The 19757-nt window shown below is 31.5% G+C and overlaps 1 protein-coding gene across 3 annotated transcripts in view; it reads right to left on the bottom strand.

The window, feature by feature from the left end:
* LOC118190918 (sugar transporter SWEET1-like) overlaps positions 1-16275 on the bottom strand; it is a 36179-nt gene extending 19904 nt beyond the window's left edge. Inside the window, exons 1-5 of one of the 3 annotated variants that reach the window (XM_035361714.2) lie at positions 16124-16275; positions 15821-15932; positions 11952-12029; positions 4319-4442; positions 396-554 (exon numbers count right to left, since the gene is read on the bottom strand). In XM_035361714.2, the coding sequence (XP_035217605.1) occupies positions 396-554; positions 4319-4442; positions 11952-12029; positions 15821-15888 (429 nt within the window). In that variant the 5' untranslated portion in view covers positions 15889-15932; positions 16124-16275. Of the gene's footprint in view, positions 1-395; positions 555-4318; positions 4443-11951; positions 12030-15820; positions 16104-16123 lie in introns of those variants that run through there. The other 2 variants (XM_035361715.2, XM_035361713.2) reach the window with 2 other exon arrangements.
* Between the last annotated feature and the right edge of the window lie 3482 nt (positions 16276-19757).

Here is a 19757-nt window from a genome sequence, read left to right as displayed (position 1 = left end):
GATACATATCAAAAACTCTTCTCTTTTTATTTTTGCATCCAAAATGAAAATATCAAAAATTGCATTCATAAAAATTTTACTACATGAAATAATAAAAATAATAACTTCTAAATATAATATCCTTTGATAAGAAATAAAGGGTCACAACAAATAACAATTCTCACTGCAAAATATTTTTCAGTGGTATTTCATTTAATGCAACAAACAATTTTATCCAAATATGATACGGAATTTCATTACAGATTATAAAGGAGTCGTTCCGATTGCCCTTCCTTTTTTCATCATCTTTCCTTTAAGTCCAACTGTCCTCATTTGCTCTACAGCTTTTCCCAATATACAAATTCATTTTCTGCTTTATTATCTACAATGCAAATTCAACATAAACATTTACTTACCACTGTGGCTAACGGAGAAGCCATAAAAATAACTCCGGCACTACAGGCTGCTATACCAGATATCTGCTGCGAAAGTTCACCTTCAAAACTGAACGTTGTTAAGCAATACAAAAATCCAATGACAGATAAAGATAAAGCAAGCTGTTTATAAAAGATTCCCTGAAAGAAAATGTTAAATAACATAAATATAAAAGGAAATTTAAGTTCAATTTATTTAACAGTAAAAAAAATAAAAGTAAATACTAACACAAATATGTATCAGTCACAATATAATTTTAACTCCCACAAAATCTGAAAAATAATTTATACAAGATACATTCAGAAAATAAATTTTACACACTCACAACAAACGACAGATCATGTATTCAGAAAGGCCTGAGAGTTTTATGACGTGTCTATTATTTGTGACAGTTGCAATTTTATTTATGATTAAAATGTTTGTCTTTATTTTTTAACTGCCAAGGTTAGGTTCATAATACTTTCAAATGTGCAGAAATCAGTGCTAATTGAAATTCATTGTTTACTGTGTCAAGTATAGGCCAGACAGTATAAACATGCAGACAGTGTACCACTGGTGTAAGCAATTTTCTGAACATTGTCAAGACATTCATGACGAAGAGTAGATAGCCATCCATCAGCAATGACAACCTTGCACAGCCAATGTCGCAGCCCATTTTAGAGAAACTCCCCATTTTATAGGTTACTCAACAATTATAAAATTCAGGAGCCTTTTTTCTCAGATATCCCATTTTTTGTTGCATTAAATTGTCATAAAGTATCTCCACATATTCCAGATGCACGCCGAAGAGCCTGGCACAAATGTTTGGGATCCAGCACTTATTTTTCTCTAGTAATACCACGATGGTGGTGAATTCCACAACAAGATCATCACAGACCAGTGAAACAAAAGTTGCTCACTTTGTCCCAATAACCAAGCAGAAACTGATGCACTGGTATCCAATGGAAAAAAATTCAACATAAAACAATACAAAATAGTGTATTGTGCAATAAAATATACTTCTTTTATCCATATGAAAATTAAAAGTATTAAATTTTAACCTAAGCTACCAAAAAAATAAATGCGAATTCAAGAAATATATTTTCCATTGAAGAATGGTGTATACATTAGGTGCCCATTATCTCAACTACTACTAATTATGAAAATCAGACAGACAATCACAAATAAAATTACCATCTTTGAAAGATTCATACCTCAAGTCAATAAGTTTACCTTCCTCCTGGTTGTTGTGAATAAAACCTTCAATTGGAAGCACCATATTGACAAAATCAGAGGCAAAAACCTATGGGATTATCATCAAGATCAAACCACTGATTAATGCTAGCTCACCAGATGTAACACCCCACCATCACATCTTTATGGCCATAATCAATCCAATCATTACATATGCATCCCTAGCTTCAGCCTCAGTTACTAAGAGTTACACATGCTGCAAATACTATGGGTAATCCTCTCAGTCCGGTACTTGCTGACATTTATATTCACTATTTTGAGATTAAATTATTTGATAAACTATCTTTTCGTCTTTGGATTCGGTATGTTGACGACACTTTCGCACTTTTTCACGGTTATAAAGAGGATTTATCCGAGATTCTATCTATTATGAATTCAATTGATCCAGCCATCCAATTCACTCTTGAAATTGAATCCAACAATTCCCTCCCCTTCCTCGATATTCTTATAATTCGCAATGAAACTGATTTTAGCACCACTGTGTACCGTAAACCCTTTGCAGTTTGTTTACCACCCCACGATAAGTCATACCCCCCTGTTAAGCAAAAAATGGCTTCTTTTTACTATTATGTATTCCGCGCGCTTAAAGTTTATTCCTCTGAATCTTTGCTTACCAATGAACTTAATTATTTGAGAGCAGTTGCGACTGACCGTGGATTTTCTCCCGTGATTATTGATAAAGCCGTTAAAAAATTTTCAGATTCCCATCAAAGAAGACATTCCACTGTTAGAAATAATATCAATGACATTGTCATGCTTCCATTTTATCCTTCTGTTAGCTATAAAATTGCACGGATTCTCCAGAAATTCAATTTTCAAGTCGGTTCCTCCCCTATTAATAAAATTCACCCTTCGATTCTAAAAGATTGCATTTCTGTCTTGAATTCTTGGGGAATTTATAGTATATCGTGTCAGTGTGGTTTAAGATATACTGGCCAAACGAAAAGAGCGTTGAAGTTTCGTATCAAGGAACATGAATCTTATGTCAGAAAAAGCGAAATTAACAAGTCTTCAATAGCGTATCATAGTTGGACTTTTAACCATAATTTTGATTTTGGATCTGCAAAAATTATCCAAAAGGCTTCTTCCATAGGTAAATTGGATTTTCTTGAGGCTTTTCACATTCACAAAGATTTAGCAGGTTTAGTTAATGATTTGAAGTCCAATCCAGTCCTTCCTAATGCCTTTAAAATTCTACTATCTTAATTCAGTTATTTTTGCCGATAGATGGCGTTACCTCCTCGCGTTTGGTACTACCAGAGCGTATAAAAATCCGTTCAGTGGTTGCTTTCCATTACTTGAAGTTCAGATTTTGAGCGTAAGGTGCATTTGCCCCTCGCTCCCTATTTTAACTTCGCTAATTTTTCATGCTCGATCAGATAGCCTGGCTCAGTAAAAGTAGGCGACCAGTGCAACTCTGATTAAAAATCTAGTTATAACCACGTGCAGTGCTGATAAGGACCACGTGTTTCTGTGACTCCTCCTTTATTTTCTTCTTTCTATGTATTTCTTTCTCCTGATGAGGAGGGACCTTTAGCTGCCCTCGAAATCGATTGAGTGTTTCGTTATACCTATGCTAAATACAAGGTTGTTTTTACGATTTTGATTGTCACATTAGCGTGTTTCTCTTCTAGTCTACTATGGAAAAGGTTCCCAAGAACAACTACGAGTGTTCCATATTTTATCAGAACAAGGCTCTTCATTGAGATGGCAAAGTGGAGTCACTTATGAAATACTACCTACAAAGAATTAATTACAAATTATGAAATACCTTAAAAGAAAACTTTTGACATAGTCAACTTCATGCAAAATTTGGTATATGAAATGATTGTCAATAACTATCTTCTAATGCACCACACACTTGATTAAAAGCCTCACTATGTGAACTTCAAGCCTACATTACTTTCTATTTGACTTCCAGGGTCCTGTTGTCATAAAATCAAAGCCATTTATTTGTTTCTTTTAGTACTTATGTATCATTCTATTAATGGTGAAACTGTCACCAAGTGGTGTAATTTAGTGTCAGTTATGGACAAGGGTGATGTAACGACACACTCTTAACATCTGCCGTTTCATCCGATGTAATCCTGACTGGCTCTCGACAGGCCATGTTTAGTTCAATGGCTGCTATTGCTGTATTTTTTCATGCTATTGCTGTATATTTTCCCTTGCATTTTGGGAAACAAAATTATTAAAATTTGGGACCTGCCCTTCTAGATAACATAAAGCAGTGGATTATTTCCTACATTCTGGAATTCTAAATATGAATTCAGCTGAATATGGCTGACAAGGGAAATTCTCTCATAGTATTCTAAACAGACCTCCCACTAAAATTGGGACTTAACAAAATAGCAGAAATCGACGAAAGCCTTTTTATGAAGGGCAAAAATGAAATAGATAAAATATTGGTTGTTTATTAACTAAAGATGTGTCACTTCCACAGAATTTCTCAGGAACAAATGATGCGCCCAATTAAACCAACTTTAATTGTTCAATGTTAGCCAATTTTAACAATCGACAGAACAATATGCAAGTAGCATTTTTCTTTTTTTCAATTACATCCTCCTTTACTACAAAATATTAAAATTGTAAATACATGGCAAAGAAATACACTGTAATAAAATTTGAATTAAAAAAGAGAGATTCAAAGACTGTATAGCTAATAACTTACTTTACTAACTGTAAATCTAGCATACCACATGATGTACAAGATCTGAAGAATGCCTCCTGTAGTATTTACAACAATAAGAGCTGAATCATTCACAAGCAAACCATACCTAAGCCATAATGAACAACTAAAAAGGCAAAATTCAAATTAATGGCACAAATACTTGTCTGTATGTGCACATACATACATATTTTGAAATCAAAACTGATACAGTCAAAAGTCTTTAATCCGAACTCGTCGGGACTTCGGTGATTCCGGATTATCGATTTTTCTGGATTACAGATCATCAGTTTAAATCTGGTAAGATGGCATGCAGAAATTATAAAATTACAAATATGAAACCATAATTTATAAAATAATGAGCAATTATGATCTAAAGGGTATCAAAATTTACAAAAAAAGAAGCTTAATATTTATTTGTTTACTTTATTAAACATTTCTTTCAACGCGCACGTGCATACCTTACGCATAGCTGAAATTAGAAAATTGCAACCAGAAAACTATTTGATTTGTATTCGTGATATTTATAATGATGAGGAATTTGATTTAAATCATATCAAAGACGGAGTACATCGAGATTAAATACAACATTTAGTAAGGAATTATAAGCCGAATAAAATAAAAACATCTGCCCTGAAGATAACGATAGTGCTGACAGATCAACTTCCAGTTCATAGCGTTCCTGTATTGGAAAATTAATCAAGTTAAACCCTTCTTAAGAAAATAAATTATCTTTCTTATGGCATTCAAATTTGATGCCAATTAGTACACTACAAAAGATAAAAACATAATATAATATATAAATATTGACTACTGTTTATATCACATATTACTGATAACTGAATAGGAATGAAATTACCTATTTTTATAAATAACAGCATATAAGATTAAAAAAAAATCCCATTTAACTACAATACAACATTTTTGAAATACATAAATCTGTTTTACTTTTGTTATGACATATTACAAACAAGATATAAATATGGTCTCATGTTCACAAATGTACAGAATACAGTCAAACCCTGCTTTATCAATTATATATTAGATTTATATATAGCATTATTCTAACATAGGTATTTTGACACAAAATAGGCCTTTTTCTGAAATAACATACCAATTTTTTTCCCTCCTTCGATTCTACGGCTTAAACTGCGCCTAGATATTAAATTTTGTAATTTTCGGTAAGAAATTTTTGAAGAAATTAAATAATTTATCTTTCCACATTTTTTTTCAGTTTGTGCCAAGAAACATTCACTTGATTATTTTTCTTTCTTTTTATTGTACACAAGCAGGAAAAAGTCATCATTCAAACTTTCAAATTATTTTAACAAAGTGCGTAAACCACATTTGGCATTACTATCCCTTATAATGAATATGCCAAACTTCAAAACGTGCCTTAGGAAATTTTGAATAAAAACTCTAATTTTTTTTCCAGGTACGCTTAGAAATATATCTACTTTAAGATGATGGTAAAAGTTTTATAGATTATAATTCAAAATTTTGTTTGAAAAATATATAAAAATTATTTTAAAATAAATCGTAAACAATGTGTGAATTTTATTTGGAATTTATCTAAATTTCAAAATGTGAAAGGAAGAATCAAATAAGTTTAATAAGAAAAGAGTGATTAATAAATATTTACCAAATTCAATTAACAAGGAGGAGATAATATTTTGAGAGCTGATTTTTTATGCGATTTTTACGAAACTTGACACTTGGACATAATTTGAGTCGTAGAATCAAAAGGTAGAAAAAAACTGGTATGTTATCTCAGAAAAAGTTTGATTTTGTGTCAAAATACCTGTGTTAGAACAATGCTATACATAAATCTAATATATATCCTAAGTCGCACTTTCGAGACTTTTAGAAATGCAAGGTAACTTTCATCAACTGGCCTTGTAGAACGGGAGACATAGAACTGTCCCCCCCCTTTTTTTTGGCACAGTGTATATATAAAAAAAGTATTGCTTCTACATGTTTCTTTCACATACTTTGAATAAAATTTAATTTGAATGAGGCCTTTTGTCATTTGAGTTTTAATGCTTATTAATCTACAGTTTTTAGTGTATTTTTTTAATTTTTACTTCTATTGATGTCAAAAAATTACACTGTTTAAGAGTGATAGGGAAATTAAACCATACATATATACAGATGGGGCAAAATTACTGAAGTAGACGAAAGCCTTTTCAGTAGAAAAAAGAATAACGTTGAATGAATTCTTCCGCCACAATGTGTTTTCGGTGGATTATGCAGAGAATCAAATGAATGTTTCCTAGTAATCGCTGTTCCAGAATGATCAGCGAAAACTTTATTGAACGTCATAAAAGAAAATATCGCAGAAGGAACCATTATTTATACTGACTGCTGGAAATCATACAAGTAGGATGAACTGCAAAATGCCGGTTTTGATCATTTTACTGTCAATCACAACTACAATTTTGTGGACCTGGAAAGTGAGTGTCATAGACAAACAGCAGAGAGGCTGTGGGGCAGTTCTAAATGGCATAATAAAACTTGCACAGCTTGACAGCATTTCGATTATTAGTTGTCCGAGTTTATGTGCAGAAGCTTGCACAAAAAAAACTGAAATATTCTCTGCTAGTTGGAACACGTAAAAATATTTACATATCTCATTTAATTTAGTTATGTTTAGCCTTTTGTTTATAAATTATAATAACACAAAATGTATTTACATGAAATTAATCTTTCATCTAAACTAAAACAATAATCTTAGATATTTATTTATTATTATATTTCCTTTCTTGCGTTAGGGTTACCATAATTATTTTTGGCAGCATTGGCATCAACAGTAGTTTGGGAATTTTTTTACAGCCCTTATAACGGAATTGTACCAATTTTTTTTAATCTTTACTTTATTCTCTAACATTCTTTTCATACAAAGAAAAAAAAAAAAAAAAACATTAAGATACACTTGTTTTAAATTAAATCTGTTCTTTTGTTAGAATTTTTTATAATAATCCAGAGGTAGTACAGAATTTTTTGCTGCTACTTGAAAAAGAACAAAGAATTTTCAATTATTTGTTAAATTATACTATTATTTTATTGAACGGTTTTTGTTTCAATTTTGATTTATGGTCTATCAGTCAGACTGTTGGAATTATTATCTGTTGATTATTTAATTAATTTTGCAGCACACTGTGTAACTTAAATAATTAATAATCTTAATTTTAAAATTTCTACTTTTTTAATATATGCATGAAAAAATAAGTAAATCAAAATTATTACTTAAATTAGCAATAACTTCTAATTTTTCATTTTAATTTGAGTATTTCCCCTCTCTGTTCTACAAATAGCAATTGCTTAATAACGTTTTCTGGATAGCGCCATTTCTAGATTAATCCATGTCATATCAGTTTTACATAACAATGATGACATAAGTAATTTGAAATTTAAACTCAATATTTTGAGAACCAAAACCTTTTTTTTAAAAAAAAAAGTGACAGGAAAGCTAGTGCATAGTCCATACCGGAGTATGCACTAGCTTTCTGCAAGTTGGCATAACTAGACTGCTGCTTCTGTTCTTATCACAAAGCTATCAAAAATATAAAATGCTTATTATTTGTGCTCACATATGTCAATTGGAGGGAAAAAAAAAAATATTTATTCTGTCTTGGCTGCCAGCTTTGCTGCTCATTATGGATCAACCAATGTTTCTACATAATCACACACACACGTATATTTATATACAGTCAAAAGTCGTTAATTCGGACACCCATAATTCGGAATGATCTATAATCCGGACCTCAAAACTAAAAACTTTCTGCGCATGCGCCGCGTTGACACATGTGCATAGGCGTTTATGCGTGTGCGTAAGACCTTTTACGACTGTGCATATGAGTGTGCGCAAGTGCAGAATACGTTTTCGCGTGCGCGTTTTATGTATAATGGACGTATAAGCTAAAATTATCTAATTATCTATTTCAGTTAATGTTGATGATTGCGTTGTTCCTTTATTTTCGAATTGAATCTGGCTTATTATTTTTTGCAGACTGTAAGAGCAATTTTATAAAAGTAAGCTTAAACTTTCGATTATATCAAATAGAATTTCCGATATATATTTGTTAATATGTAAAGGATCTAAAGCGAAAGTATGTTTTGAAATCCAAAATCTGTTTATCAATTTCACGCTGCTCGGCGGGGGGAACGCCGCGGCGGGCGCGTAATGAATTGGAAGTTGATCTGTCAGCACTATCCTTATCTTCAGCGCAGATGTTTTTATTTTATTTGGCTTATAATTCCTTACCAAATGTAGTATTTCATCTCGATATGCTCCGTCTTTGATATGATTTAAAACAAGTTCCTCGTCATTATAATTCGCTTCCAATAGCGAAGAAAAGTGACAGAGGTTATTGAAAACGAAAAAATTTCGATTGACAAATTAGTTGGTGTTCTCGACACAGCAATTACAGTCAAAAGTCGTTAATTCGGACACCCATAATCCGGAATGATCTATAATCCGGACCTCAAAGCTACAAACTTTCTGCACATGTGTCGCTTTGACGCATGCGCGTAAGACCTTTACGGCTGCGAATTTGTGTGTGGGCGTGCGCAAAATACGTTTACGAATGCGCGTTTAATGTGTAACGGACGGGATAAGCTAAGCTAAAATTCTCTGATTATCTATTTCAGTTAATGTTGCAGATTGCGTTGTTCCTTAATCTTCGAATTGGATCCGGCTTATTATTTTTTGCAGACTTTTAGAGCAATTTTATAAAAGTAGGCTTGAACTTTCGATTATTTCAAATAGAATTTCCGATATATATTTACTAATATGTAAAGGATATACAAAGCGAAAGTATCTTTCGGAGTCCATTAAACAAAAAGTGGAATTGCTGCAAAAAATAAATGAAGCCATATCCTTTGTTTATCTAAACTTTAACGTTTGTTTATCTAAACTTTGTTTATCTTTAACGCGCGGAGGGAGCGCAATGAATTGGAAGTTGATCTGTCAACACTATCCTTATCTTAAGGGCAGATGTTTTTATTTTATTTGGCTTATAATTGCTTACTAAATGTGGTATTTCCTATCGATGTACTCCGTCTTTGATATGATTTAAATCAAATGCCTCGTCATTATAATTCACTTCCGATAGCGAAGAAAGTGACAGAGGTTATTGAAAACGAAAAAATTTCGATTGACAAATTAGTCGGTATTCTCGGCACAGCAGTTATAGGACTTGAACAGCGAAACTTTGACTGAACAAGAAATTATGTCTATTTATGGAATTAAAGAGAATGTATTATCACATAAAAAAACTTAAACAACTTACATTGAAAGAAATGTTTAATAAAGTAAACAAATAAATATTAAGCTTATTTTTTTTTTTGGTAAATTTTGATACCCTTTAGATCATAATTGTTCTTTATTTCGTAAATTACGGTTTCATATTTTTAATTTTAGAATTTCTGCATGCCATCTTACGAGATTTAAACTGATGATCTATAATCCAGAAAAATCGATAATCCGGAATCGCCGAAGTCCCGACGAGTCCGGATTAACGACTTTCACTGTATATGCATGAAAGAAGGGTGCCTAATTACAAAATAACTTAAAATTGGAATATTGGTTAGTCTAAGCTAAAAATTGCAGTACAGTCAAAAGTCGTTAATCCGGACTCGTTGGGACTTCGTCGATTCCGGATTATAGATCATCAGTTTAAATCGAGCAAGATGGCATGCAGAAATTCTAAAATTAAAAATATGAAACCGTAATTTATAAAATAAAGAACAATTATGATCTAAAGGGTATCAAAATTTACAAAAAAAAAAAAAAAGCTTAATATTTATTTGTTTACTTTATTAAACATTTCTTTCTATGTAAGTTGTTTAAGTTGCTTCATTTTATGTGATAATACTTTCTCTTTAATTCTATAAACAGACATAATTTTTTGTTCAGTTACAAAGTTCCGCTGTTCAAGTCCCGTTAATTGCTGTGCTGAGAATACCGACTAACTTGTCAATTGAAATTTTTTCATTTTCACTAACCTCTCTGTCACATTCTTCATGTCATTATCCATTTTTTGCAGCAATTCCACTTTTTGTTTGATGGACATCGAAACATACTTTCGTTTTATATGATCCTTTGGGAGCTCCAGAATCGGAAACTCTATTTGACATAATCGAAAGTTCAAGTTTACTTTTATAGTATTGCTCTTACAGTCTGCAAAAAATAATAAGCCGGATCCAATTCGAAAATTAAGGAACAACGCAATCATCAACATTAACTGAAATAGATAATTAGATAATTTTAGCTTATACCGTCCGTTATACATAAAACGCGCACGCGAAAACGTATTCTGCACTTGCGCACACGCAAATGCGCAGTCGTAAGAGGTCTTACGTGCACGCCTATATGCCTATGTGCATGTGTCAACGCGGCGCATGCGCAGAAAGTTTTTAGCTTTGAGGTCCGGATTATAGATCATTCCGAATTAACGACTTTTGACTGTATTGGTTAGTTTATGTTTCAGGATATCCCTTGGATTATCACCAAGTTTTTGTTTCATTTATATCAACCTCAATATTTTATGTTTTTGAAACCCTACCAAGACATGACTGTTGTCGCGTTTGTTTACTAGAACTTTACTTCCACGGACACCCTCTGGCGAAAGAGACTAAAAGTAGTCAGTTGAACGGCTGACGCGTCTAACAGATGTATAACGATAGACCGTCTCCGTATAAATTATGCTTGTAATCATTATAACTTGTAAATATTTTGTAGATATCTTTCATATGAATTAAAATTTCTTAAAAAAGTTTATAGCTGTGTTTCGCAGTGAATCGAAGTTCATTACAGAGACGGATACCGACAAGAAGGAAAGAAGGCAGTTCAGGGCAGCCCTATTTAGAAGGTAAGTAAACTTTCACTTATCTATTTAACGATCAAAAAATTTTAATAGTACAAAGTTGATAAAATTTTTTAACAACTGTTGTAATGTATCATCGTTGCGATTTTGATTTCTCAGGGTTTATTTCTGCGTTAGATGACGCACAGGTAAATAATGCATAGGATGTTGCTTAGGTAAATAAGGCAAGTCGATATTTCCTTTTTGTACTGCATAGATTAGATAACATGTATTTTCATTTTTATGTTATTTCCTTGTTTGATTTAAAATGAAGTTTATTGAGATTATGCAGTTTTTGTTTTAATTATGTTTTATTGCATTATGTTTTGGATGCCATTTTTCTGGAGAGTATCATTGGACATAATCAGGATTAGCGTAAAAAAAATTGCCAAACATTTTTACTGCACTATTTTATAAACAATGAAGAAAATACTAGAGCCAAGTGATAAATGACAATATGTTTTCAAAACAGATTCATACTTCAATAATATTTTTCAATATGAGAAATACTACATTCGGATTATAAATATTTCAAGAGTTAAAATGCAAATGTTACTACTGTTACCATTAATATTCTGTTTACCAAATGAAAATGTTTTCCACTCTTAACTAAAGGTTAACAAAAATAAATTGTTTTGCATGAAAAACAGGAAAAATACATTAAGCTATGATAAATGCATTAAATTTAAAATTTCCATTTCTTCGAACAAAATGTATTACCACAATATAAATAATAAAATGAGACAAATTTTGCACTTTCATACACATACCTTACTAAGCCACATAAAAAAGGAAGAGCTGATATGTCAGAAGTTGATTTTTTCTTCCAAATTTTACGGCATATTTCTCTGCAGATAAAGTACAATAAGAAACACATTAATCTTCAGAAATCCACAATCTTTTCTTTTAACTTCAGAAAATTTTCTTAAATTACATATGCATACAGATTATCAGAACTTTCAATTTTCCAATAATTCAAAACATGATTTGAATTTTTAAATGACTTACCTATTAGGAAACAAATTATGAAATGGATAATGAACTGCAGTAAATTACAATACAGATATAGAAAATAGGATAAATCTGCATATAAGATAATTCAATATGCATGATAAATCAGTATGTCTGATGATTCAATTATTATGACATAAAAATATTTGATAATTTATTAATACTAATTTAACATATAAAACATATATGATAAATCAGTATTTATGAATCAGAGGATAACTATTAAAAATCATGGTTAATCTTTAGATTATGGTAACTTGGCGAATTTTTGGCGACCAACCCTGCTACAGCAACCTGCTATTTTTTGTTTCGACACCATTTTGTTTTCACGAAGTAAAGACATGTTTTTATTTTTTTCCCTCAACATTTTTTTGCAACAATCTGCTAGCCGAATTACGCTTATGCTAGAACTTTTATGGAACAAAAGTGCTTAATCATGACGAAGATTAGGTGCAAAATTGGGAGAAAGTGCAGAATCGCAAACTGCTTGCCGCGTTTTTAAGAATTGCACATACACGGTATCCATGTACATGTCAACATATTTTAACTTAAAAAAACATCCCAGAGTTGCACAAAAATGGCATTGCGCACACTCTTGACTTCATCCATGTACACTGCTAAAGTCCTAGCTAGTAACCTTTATCGCCTTACCAAAATGTTGCCAAACTACCTGTTACCATATTCCAAAGATTAGCCAAAATCATATATATCTATACCAAAATACATACTTTGGTAGCCTTTAATTCTTCAATTCAAATTCAGAGGAATAATTATCCGAATATGATCATTATTCTAATATGTCAGCAATTAATATCCTTATCTAGTCTTATTCTTAGTATTTTCTAAACAACGAAGTATGTCCTAGAAAGGCATAGCAATAATTATCCAAATATGAATATTAATCTCATTCTTAACAATGTATTGGCTGCATAATGAAGCACATCCTACTAAGGCAATGTATGATTTGATGTATGCTTTTTAACAAATTATAGTTGATCTTTACATTATGGTAACTTAACGTTTTTTTTGGCGAAAATTTGGCAACCAACTCTCCTACAGCAACCCTCTATTATTTTTTCCCTGCCGCCATTTTGTCTTCACGAAGTAAAGACATGTTTCTTTTCTTTTCTATTACAATCTACTAGCCGAATTACACTTATGCTAGAAATTTTATCAAACAAAACTGCTTAATCATGACAAATATTCACTGCAAAATTGGGAAAAAGTGCACAATACCATACTCCTTACACGTTTTTCAAAATAACACATACACATAAACCATGTACACTTATTTTTACTTAAAAAAACCCGGTAAAAAGAACATATATGAAATTACCTGATCGCGAAAAAGTATTTACCCTTTCCAAATATGAACATTTCCACATATAAAATAAATAAAATATCCAAAAACTTTTACCTCTAAATCATCTATTACATTATACACGTCACCAACGAATTCATACTGCAAGCATTACAAATACTTAGTGTCAGATATTTAAATTATTTCCATGCACGTTTATTTCAACTTAAACGTATACCAAATTCCTACAAACATAAAATTCACAAAATAACTATCATTTAATTAAAATATCACTAAACCATGTACACGTTGACTTATTTTTACTTAAAAAAACATCCCAGAATTGCACAATAATGGCATTGCGCACACTCTTCACTATATCCATGTATACTGCTTTTTTCTCATAAATTAGAAAAATTTCACGAAAATACATGACAATTTTCTCAATCTTTAAACCCGGTAAAAAGAACATATATGAAATTACCTGATCGCGAAAAAGTATTTACCCTTTCCAAATATGAACATTTCCACATATAAAATAAATAAAATATCCGAAAAATTTAACCTCTAAATCATCTATTATATTATAAACGTCACCAACGAATTCATACCACAACCATTACAAATACTTAGTGTCAGATATTTAAATTATTTCCATGCACGTTTACTTCAACTAAAATGTATACCAAATTCCTACAAACATAAAATTCACAAAATAACTATCATTTCATTAAAATATAATTAAATTCAAAAACACTACTTAAAATATAAATGAGCACATACATTAAATTAATAAAAATTACCTTACAATCCTAATTACTTTAAACTAAATCATTGCTAATAACAATTTTCCCAATAATACTAAATTCCTTTCCACCTTACATTTAGAACAATGCATAAAAATAATATCCTCAAATAATTAAAAATACTAACTTACCTAATCTTCTTCAGAATCTTGATTACGTGGCGGATACACTTTTCTAATTCATTCAATAAAATTATTGAAAGATTTTTTCTGCGAATTTTTCCTCTATACTTCCTCCGCTAAATAAAAAGCAAACTTCTCTTTATCACAATGCCTAAATACCCATTTCGAATTCACTTTAGTTAGGGCCATGGGATTCAAAAATTAAACAACACTCTTTCACACAACACAGAATAAAGCTAAATACAAAATTTCCACATTTTTTCCCGATTAAAGAACCGTAATTCGTCCATTAATATCACATGACATATCCCATGATCTCTCATTTCCCTCACGCAAAATAATGCGTAATCGGAACTGAGTACTGCTCACATTATTACCAAAGTCCCAGGTAGTAACCTTTATCGCCTCCAAAATGTCGCCAAACTACCAGTTACCATATTGTAAAGATCAACCGAAATTATTTAGCTATGAAAAATAAGACTCAAGATACAAAAGAAAGTATAATAATGGTTGAACATGCCCTAGTCTGTATTAAATACCAAAAGATGTTCTTTTTTAAATATGCAATTCATAAATTTTCAAGTTCATTATGAATGCTGATCATTACTTTGCCATTTTAGAAGATATCAAAACAGTATCAATCAAATTTTTGCAATGGAAAATTGCCTATGAAACATAAAATTTCTACTTCAATGGTTTTGTTTTTCTATAATTTGATTTTGAATAAAACAGTTTCTATTTAAGAATAGCACTCTTCAAATTATAATTTGCAGAATCAAAAGCAATATAAAAATTAAAAAGAAAAAAAATTAAACAAATTTAAAAAAATGTTCTTATACTTAAATTTGTGGAGAAAATAATAATAATTTTTTTTTTTTTTTTTTTTTTTTCCTAGAAGGAAAACATTCCCAAAGTAGAAACTGAAAACTTTTATGTTTCAAATAAATATTACAACTGAACGTTCATTAGAACTTTTTTACCAAAGACAAAATATAAAGGAGTTTATATAAAATTACAGATAAAAATAAATTACATTACTTCACTTATAACTTTGATAAACTGCAATAATTTTTATGAAGATCACATTAAATAATTTTATGGCACTTGTATTTTTCACATAAAAATTATTGTCAGTATGCATATTCCATTACAAGATTATATAAAAAGAATATACAAGTATTTAACTTAAACAAGTTGTAGTATACTTAAAATATTTTTTATTCTAAACATAACTAATATTAATGATAGTTTTATTATCTACTCAAAAACTGCTGCAATTAAACAAGGAAAGCAAAGTAAAATAACTTACACCTATATATATAAGCTTTCGTATAATACTTTTCTTCATTAATAGCATAAGCATACGACAAAATTTAAAAACAAATATATTCCTCACTTACATGCCGGCTAAGAATACGGCTATTGTGCATACTGTTGCAGCTTGACCAACTATATATTTCAGATCCATATCCTTCAAGACACATGGACGATGTTCACACGGATGCTGTTTTCCTGAAATCACATACTTTTGAACAAGATATAAGAAAGATAACATGTCCACGTACAAGACCCAATCAATTCACTATAATTATAAATACATCAGTACATATTTCATAATTTACTCAACTCGATTTCCTCAATACAGGAGAGATACTACAGAAAGAACATTTATTAAGAGATCAAAAGATAATTATTCAACTGACTTTTTTACACTTGATTTTGCTTTAAAAGAATAAACTCCACCAGTAACAGGACATCAGAAATCCAAAACTAACTTTAGCAAATCGCTTTATGTTGCCAGATGTTGCATAAAAATATATTGCGCAAGTCCAGTGATATTTTCTGGAAAAGTCCATGTTCCCAATAGATTATTAGGATATTTCGGAGAACAACCTTGTGAAATTAAACTTCATACAAATGAAAAGAAAATACGAGTTAAAAAGAATTATTTCACCTATGAATCCTTTTCATAACAATGAGCTCTACCAGCTATTTAGCTCTTGAAATCTTTTTTCTTTCAGATTATATTCTCAAACAGGGGGGAAATTCCTAGTTTCAGGAAAGAAAACGCAAGGTAAAAACGTTCAGCATTTTATTTACTTGTTAAACATCATAAAAAAACTACTTTTACTCAATTCTTGGTATTTATTAACGTTTTCTATACTTTCTTGTTCAATTTACAAAACGTATAAAAATAATCTAAATTTAAATAAATGTATACGTGTTTTTCGAGTTGGAAAGGAGGGGGGAGGAATGGTCGTTTAGGATTGGTGAAAGGGTTGCGTGCGTCAAAAAAAGTTTAGGAAAAAAAAAAATATGTCACCAGCAGCAGACCGAACATTTACGGTGAACTACTTATAAGAATGTAAAGACAGGACCGGTGCCATAGCCGGTGCGATGGGCGGCAGAGTTTCGGGATTACAAACAATTTTAGAATTAAATGAAGCATTGAGCAACAAATTTTAAGTATTGCAAAACTTTTAGAATTTACGGCACTCACTGGCTATCACAGTTTAAAAGCAGCAGAATTTTTAGAAGCAGTGGGCAGCAGAATTGAGGACTTGCAAAAATTTCACTGGAAGGCAAAATGCCTACCGTAGGCCCTGTCTAAAGGTTAAAGGCTACAAGATCAGTGGTGTACCTAGGAAAGATGTGCAAATATATGCATGTCCTGAAATTTTTTCATGTCTCAAAATTGATCAAAACTAAAGGTGGAATTATTTTACTAATTTTCTAATTGAAGCAGGTCTGTTTGAATTTCTGATAAAGGTAATACTGATAAAACTATTGCTGTATTATTAACAACAACTTGCAAATAATTGAGAAAATTAAAAATCTAAAAGTTTCCAATATCAGCTGCTACGACTTTGAAAATCTCTACACATCTCTCTCACTCAAATTGGGTGTCGGGTGGGTGCTCAAGAACCTTATATCCAAACGAAATGCATAAGAGCAGCAAACCACGATGAAGGCCACGACAGGATGGTTACATGTGATCAACAGAATAGTTACGTGTGATAAGACATGGGTTGCTCAGTTCACACCAGATAGCAAGAAAAAGTCAATGCCGTTTCTTGGTATTAACAGTGGATGAGCTGGATCAAATTCACACAGACTGTATCCGCACGTAAACTAATGCGCTCGGTCTTCTGAGATAAGGAAAGGCATTCTGCTCATTGACTTCTTGCCGAGGGGTGCTACGGTGAACGTTGAATATTATAGTGCAGCATTAGAGAATTGGAGACGAGCCATTCAGAACAAGAGGTATGGTATGATAATTGCTGGTATTGTGTTGCTCCACGACAACGTTCGCCCGCATGCCATGAATTTCACAAAATCCTGCTGAAGTTTCTCTTGGAGGTGTTTGACCATCCACCTTATAGTCCCAATCTTGCTTCCAGTGACTTCAACCTGTTTTTTCACCTGAAGAAATTTCTTGTATGGACTTCAGTTTTCCACAGACGAAGATGTGCAGACAACCACAACATGCTGGCTCCATTTACAGACGGCAGACTTCTCTGACACTGGACTCTAAAAAGTTATCACAAGGTATGACAAGGGTTCTAGTTCCGGTGGTTCTTATGTTGAGAAGTAGCTGAAACATTGCTGTACCTTTTGCAATAAATCTTTCAAAATAATTATGTTTTGTTTCTTTTTATGAGCCATGGAAAACTTGCTTTCGCACGAACCTCGTAATTTGTTCAAGAAAACAGGCTCAGCCCTCCCATTAATAAATTTTTTAAATAAATTATTTTTTTGTATCATGCAACTTTTATATTTTTTATATCAGGTGTGCCTCAAGTAGTTTTAGATACTTTTAGTAGGCCGTCAACCAAAAAGTTTGAGAAACACTAGTGTAAATCTTTTCTTCTAAGCAAAGAAAAATTAAGCTGTTATAACTACATAGCTTACCCTGAAAATAAATCAAAATATTCTACACTTTTATATCAGTATTTTTCTGTAACTCTGAAAGCCTTGAATTATATTCAAGAAATTCTGTGGCCAAGACTACTTCCGAAAGTAACCAGTGTTTCTGAAAAGGTAATAAAAGTCGTTATTCATGATATCTTTAAGAAAACCACCTGCTCGGAATACTTTTGAAAGTCATTTAAGGCGGTCTGCTTAGAGATGGTTCAATCTAAATCCATTATGCAGATCGATAATCATCGCCATCGATACCCGTCTTCTCTACGATGACTCCTCCGAACAAGATAAAAACCATTTGAAACTTGAGGTGGTAATCTAGGTTTATTGGATTAGGAATGATATATTTTCTTTACATATATTATAAACGAAACTGTAATTTATCTGTAGTATAAATTAAACTGTAGGGTGGATGATGAAGTAATTTATAATTTCCATCATGTAGCAATTTAAAATACTGTGAACACTGCAGGAAAATATTGACAGAGAGAGAAACTTAGGATACTTAGGTTTAAAAACAGAGACCTATTGGTGGTAGGAGTACAGCAAATCCTTTCTGTATCTTCCACCTGTGGAGCTAGATCAACTGTATCTGCTGTGGAGGCTCTCTTCTTAGAGAGGTTATATTTAGTGGTGATGTTTATGTATATTTTCTGAAAAACTCGTCACTTTCAGTGATGATTGAGTTACGGAAGTAATCGTGACTAGAGGATTCACTATATTTCGAATATACACGGAATAACTTGTTAGGTATGCTTTTGGAACTGGAAGCCTTGTAAATTTCTGAGTATTATCGTGTTAAGACTTTTCTCTTCGCGTATTTTTGGTTGGATAGGTAGCAATGCTCTCTCGTATACTGTAGTTTCAGGGTCACTTCTCCGCATTCCTGTTTTTTGTTTCTTGCACCTTTCTGCAAGTTCTAGTGTGTTGTAGAAATATTTGATAAGTGTTTACTTAAATATCTTTATATGAACAGTATAGTCTTAGATTTTAAACAATAATAAAAGAGTATCCGACAGAAGTTTAAAAAAAATTAAGAGTAAAAATCAATAAAAATCTTTAATTGTTTCGAAATTTGATGAAACAAATTATCCTCGTATAATCTAAGATTAATGATGTGATTGCAAAAGACGAATGTCTTGCCCATTACACAACACAAATATTAGTTTTACTGAGCACATGTTGCTTTATAGTCAGGAATTTTACTTATATCATATTTCTCTAATAAATATTGTAAACATGCCGTGTATTTTTATTACTTCTTATTTATTGTACGGTTTTAGGATTAAAATAGTATTTGCAGCGTGTAGAGATTTTAATTAGATACGAAACCATTCTTCTAACCAGACTCACAATTTGATAAATGTGTTAAATTAAGTCTCCAATTAATGAATATTTCTCGTATATCCCCTC

This window comes from Stegodyphus dumicola, chromosome 10, assembly GCF_044657685.1.
Source record: "Stegodyphus dumicola isolate Sdum_Otavi_A_Nest chromosome 10, ASM4465768v1".
Taxonomy (NCBI): Eukaryota; Metazoa; Arthropoda; class Arachnida; order Araneae; family Eresidae; genus Stegodyphus; species Stegodyphus dumicola.
Note: the sequence above shows the minus strand (reverse complement) of the source record. Positions and strands in the feature narration are given on the sequence as shown.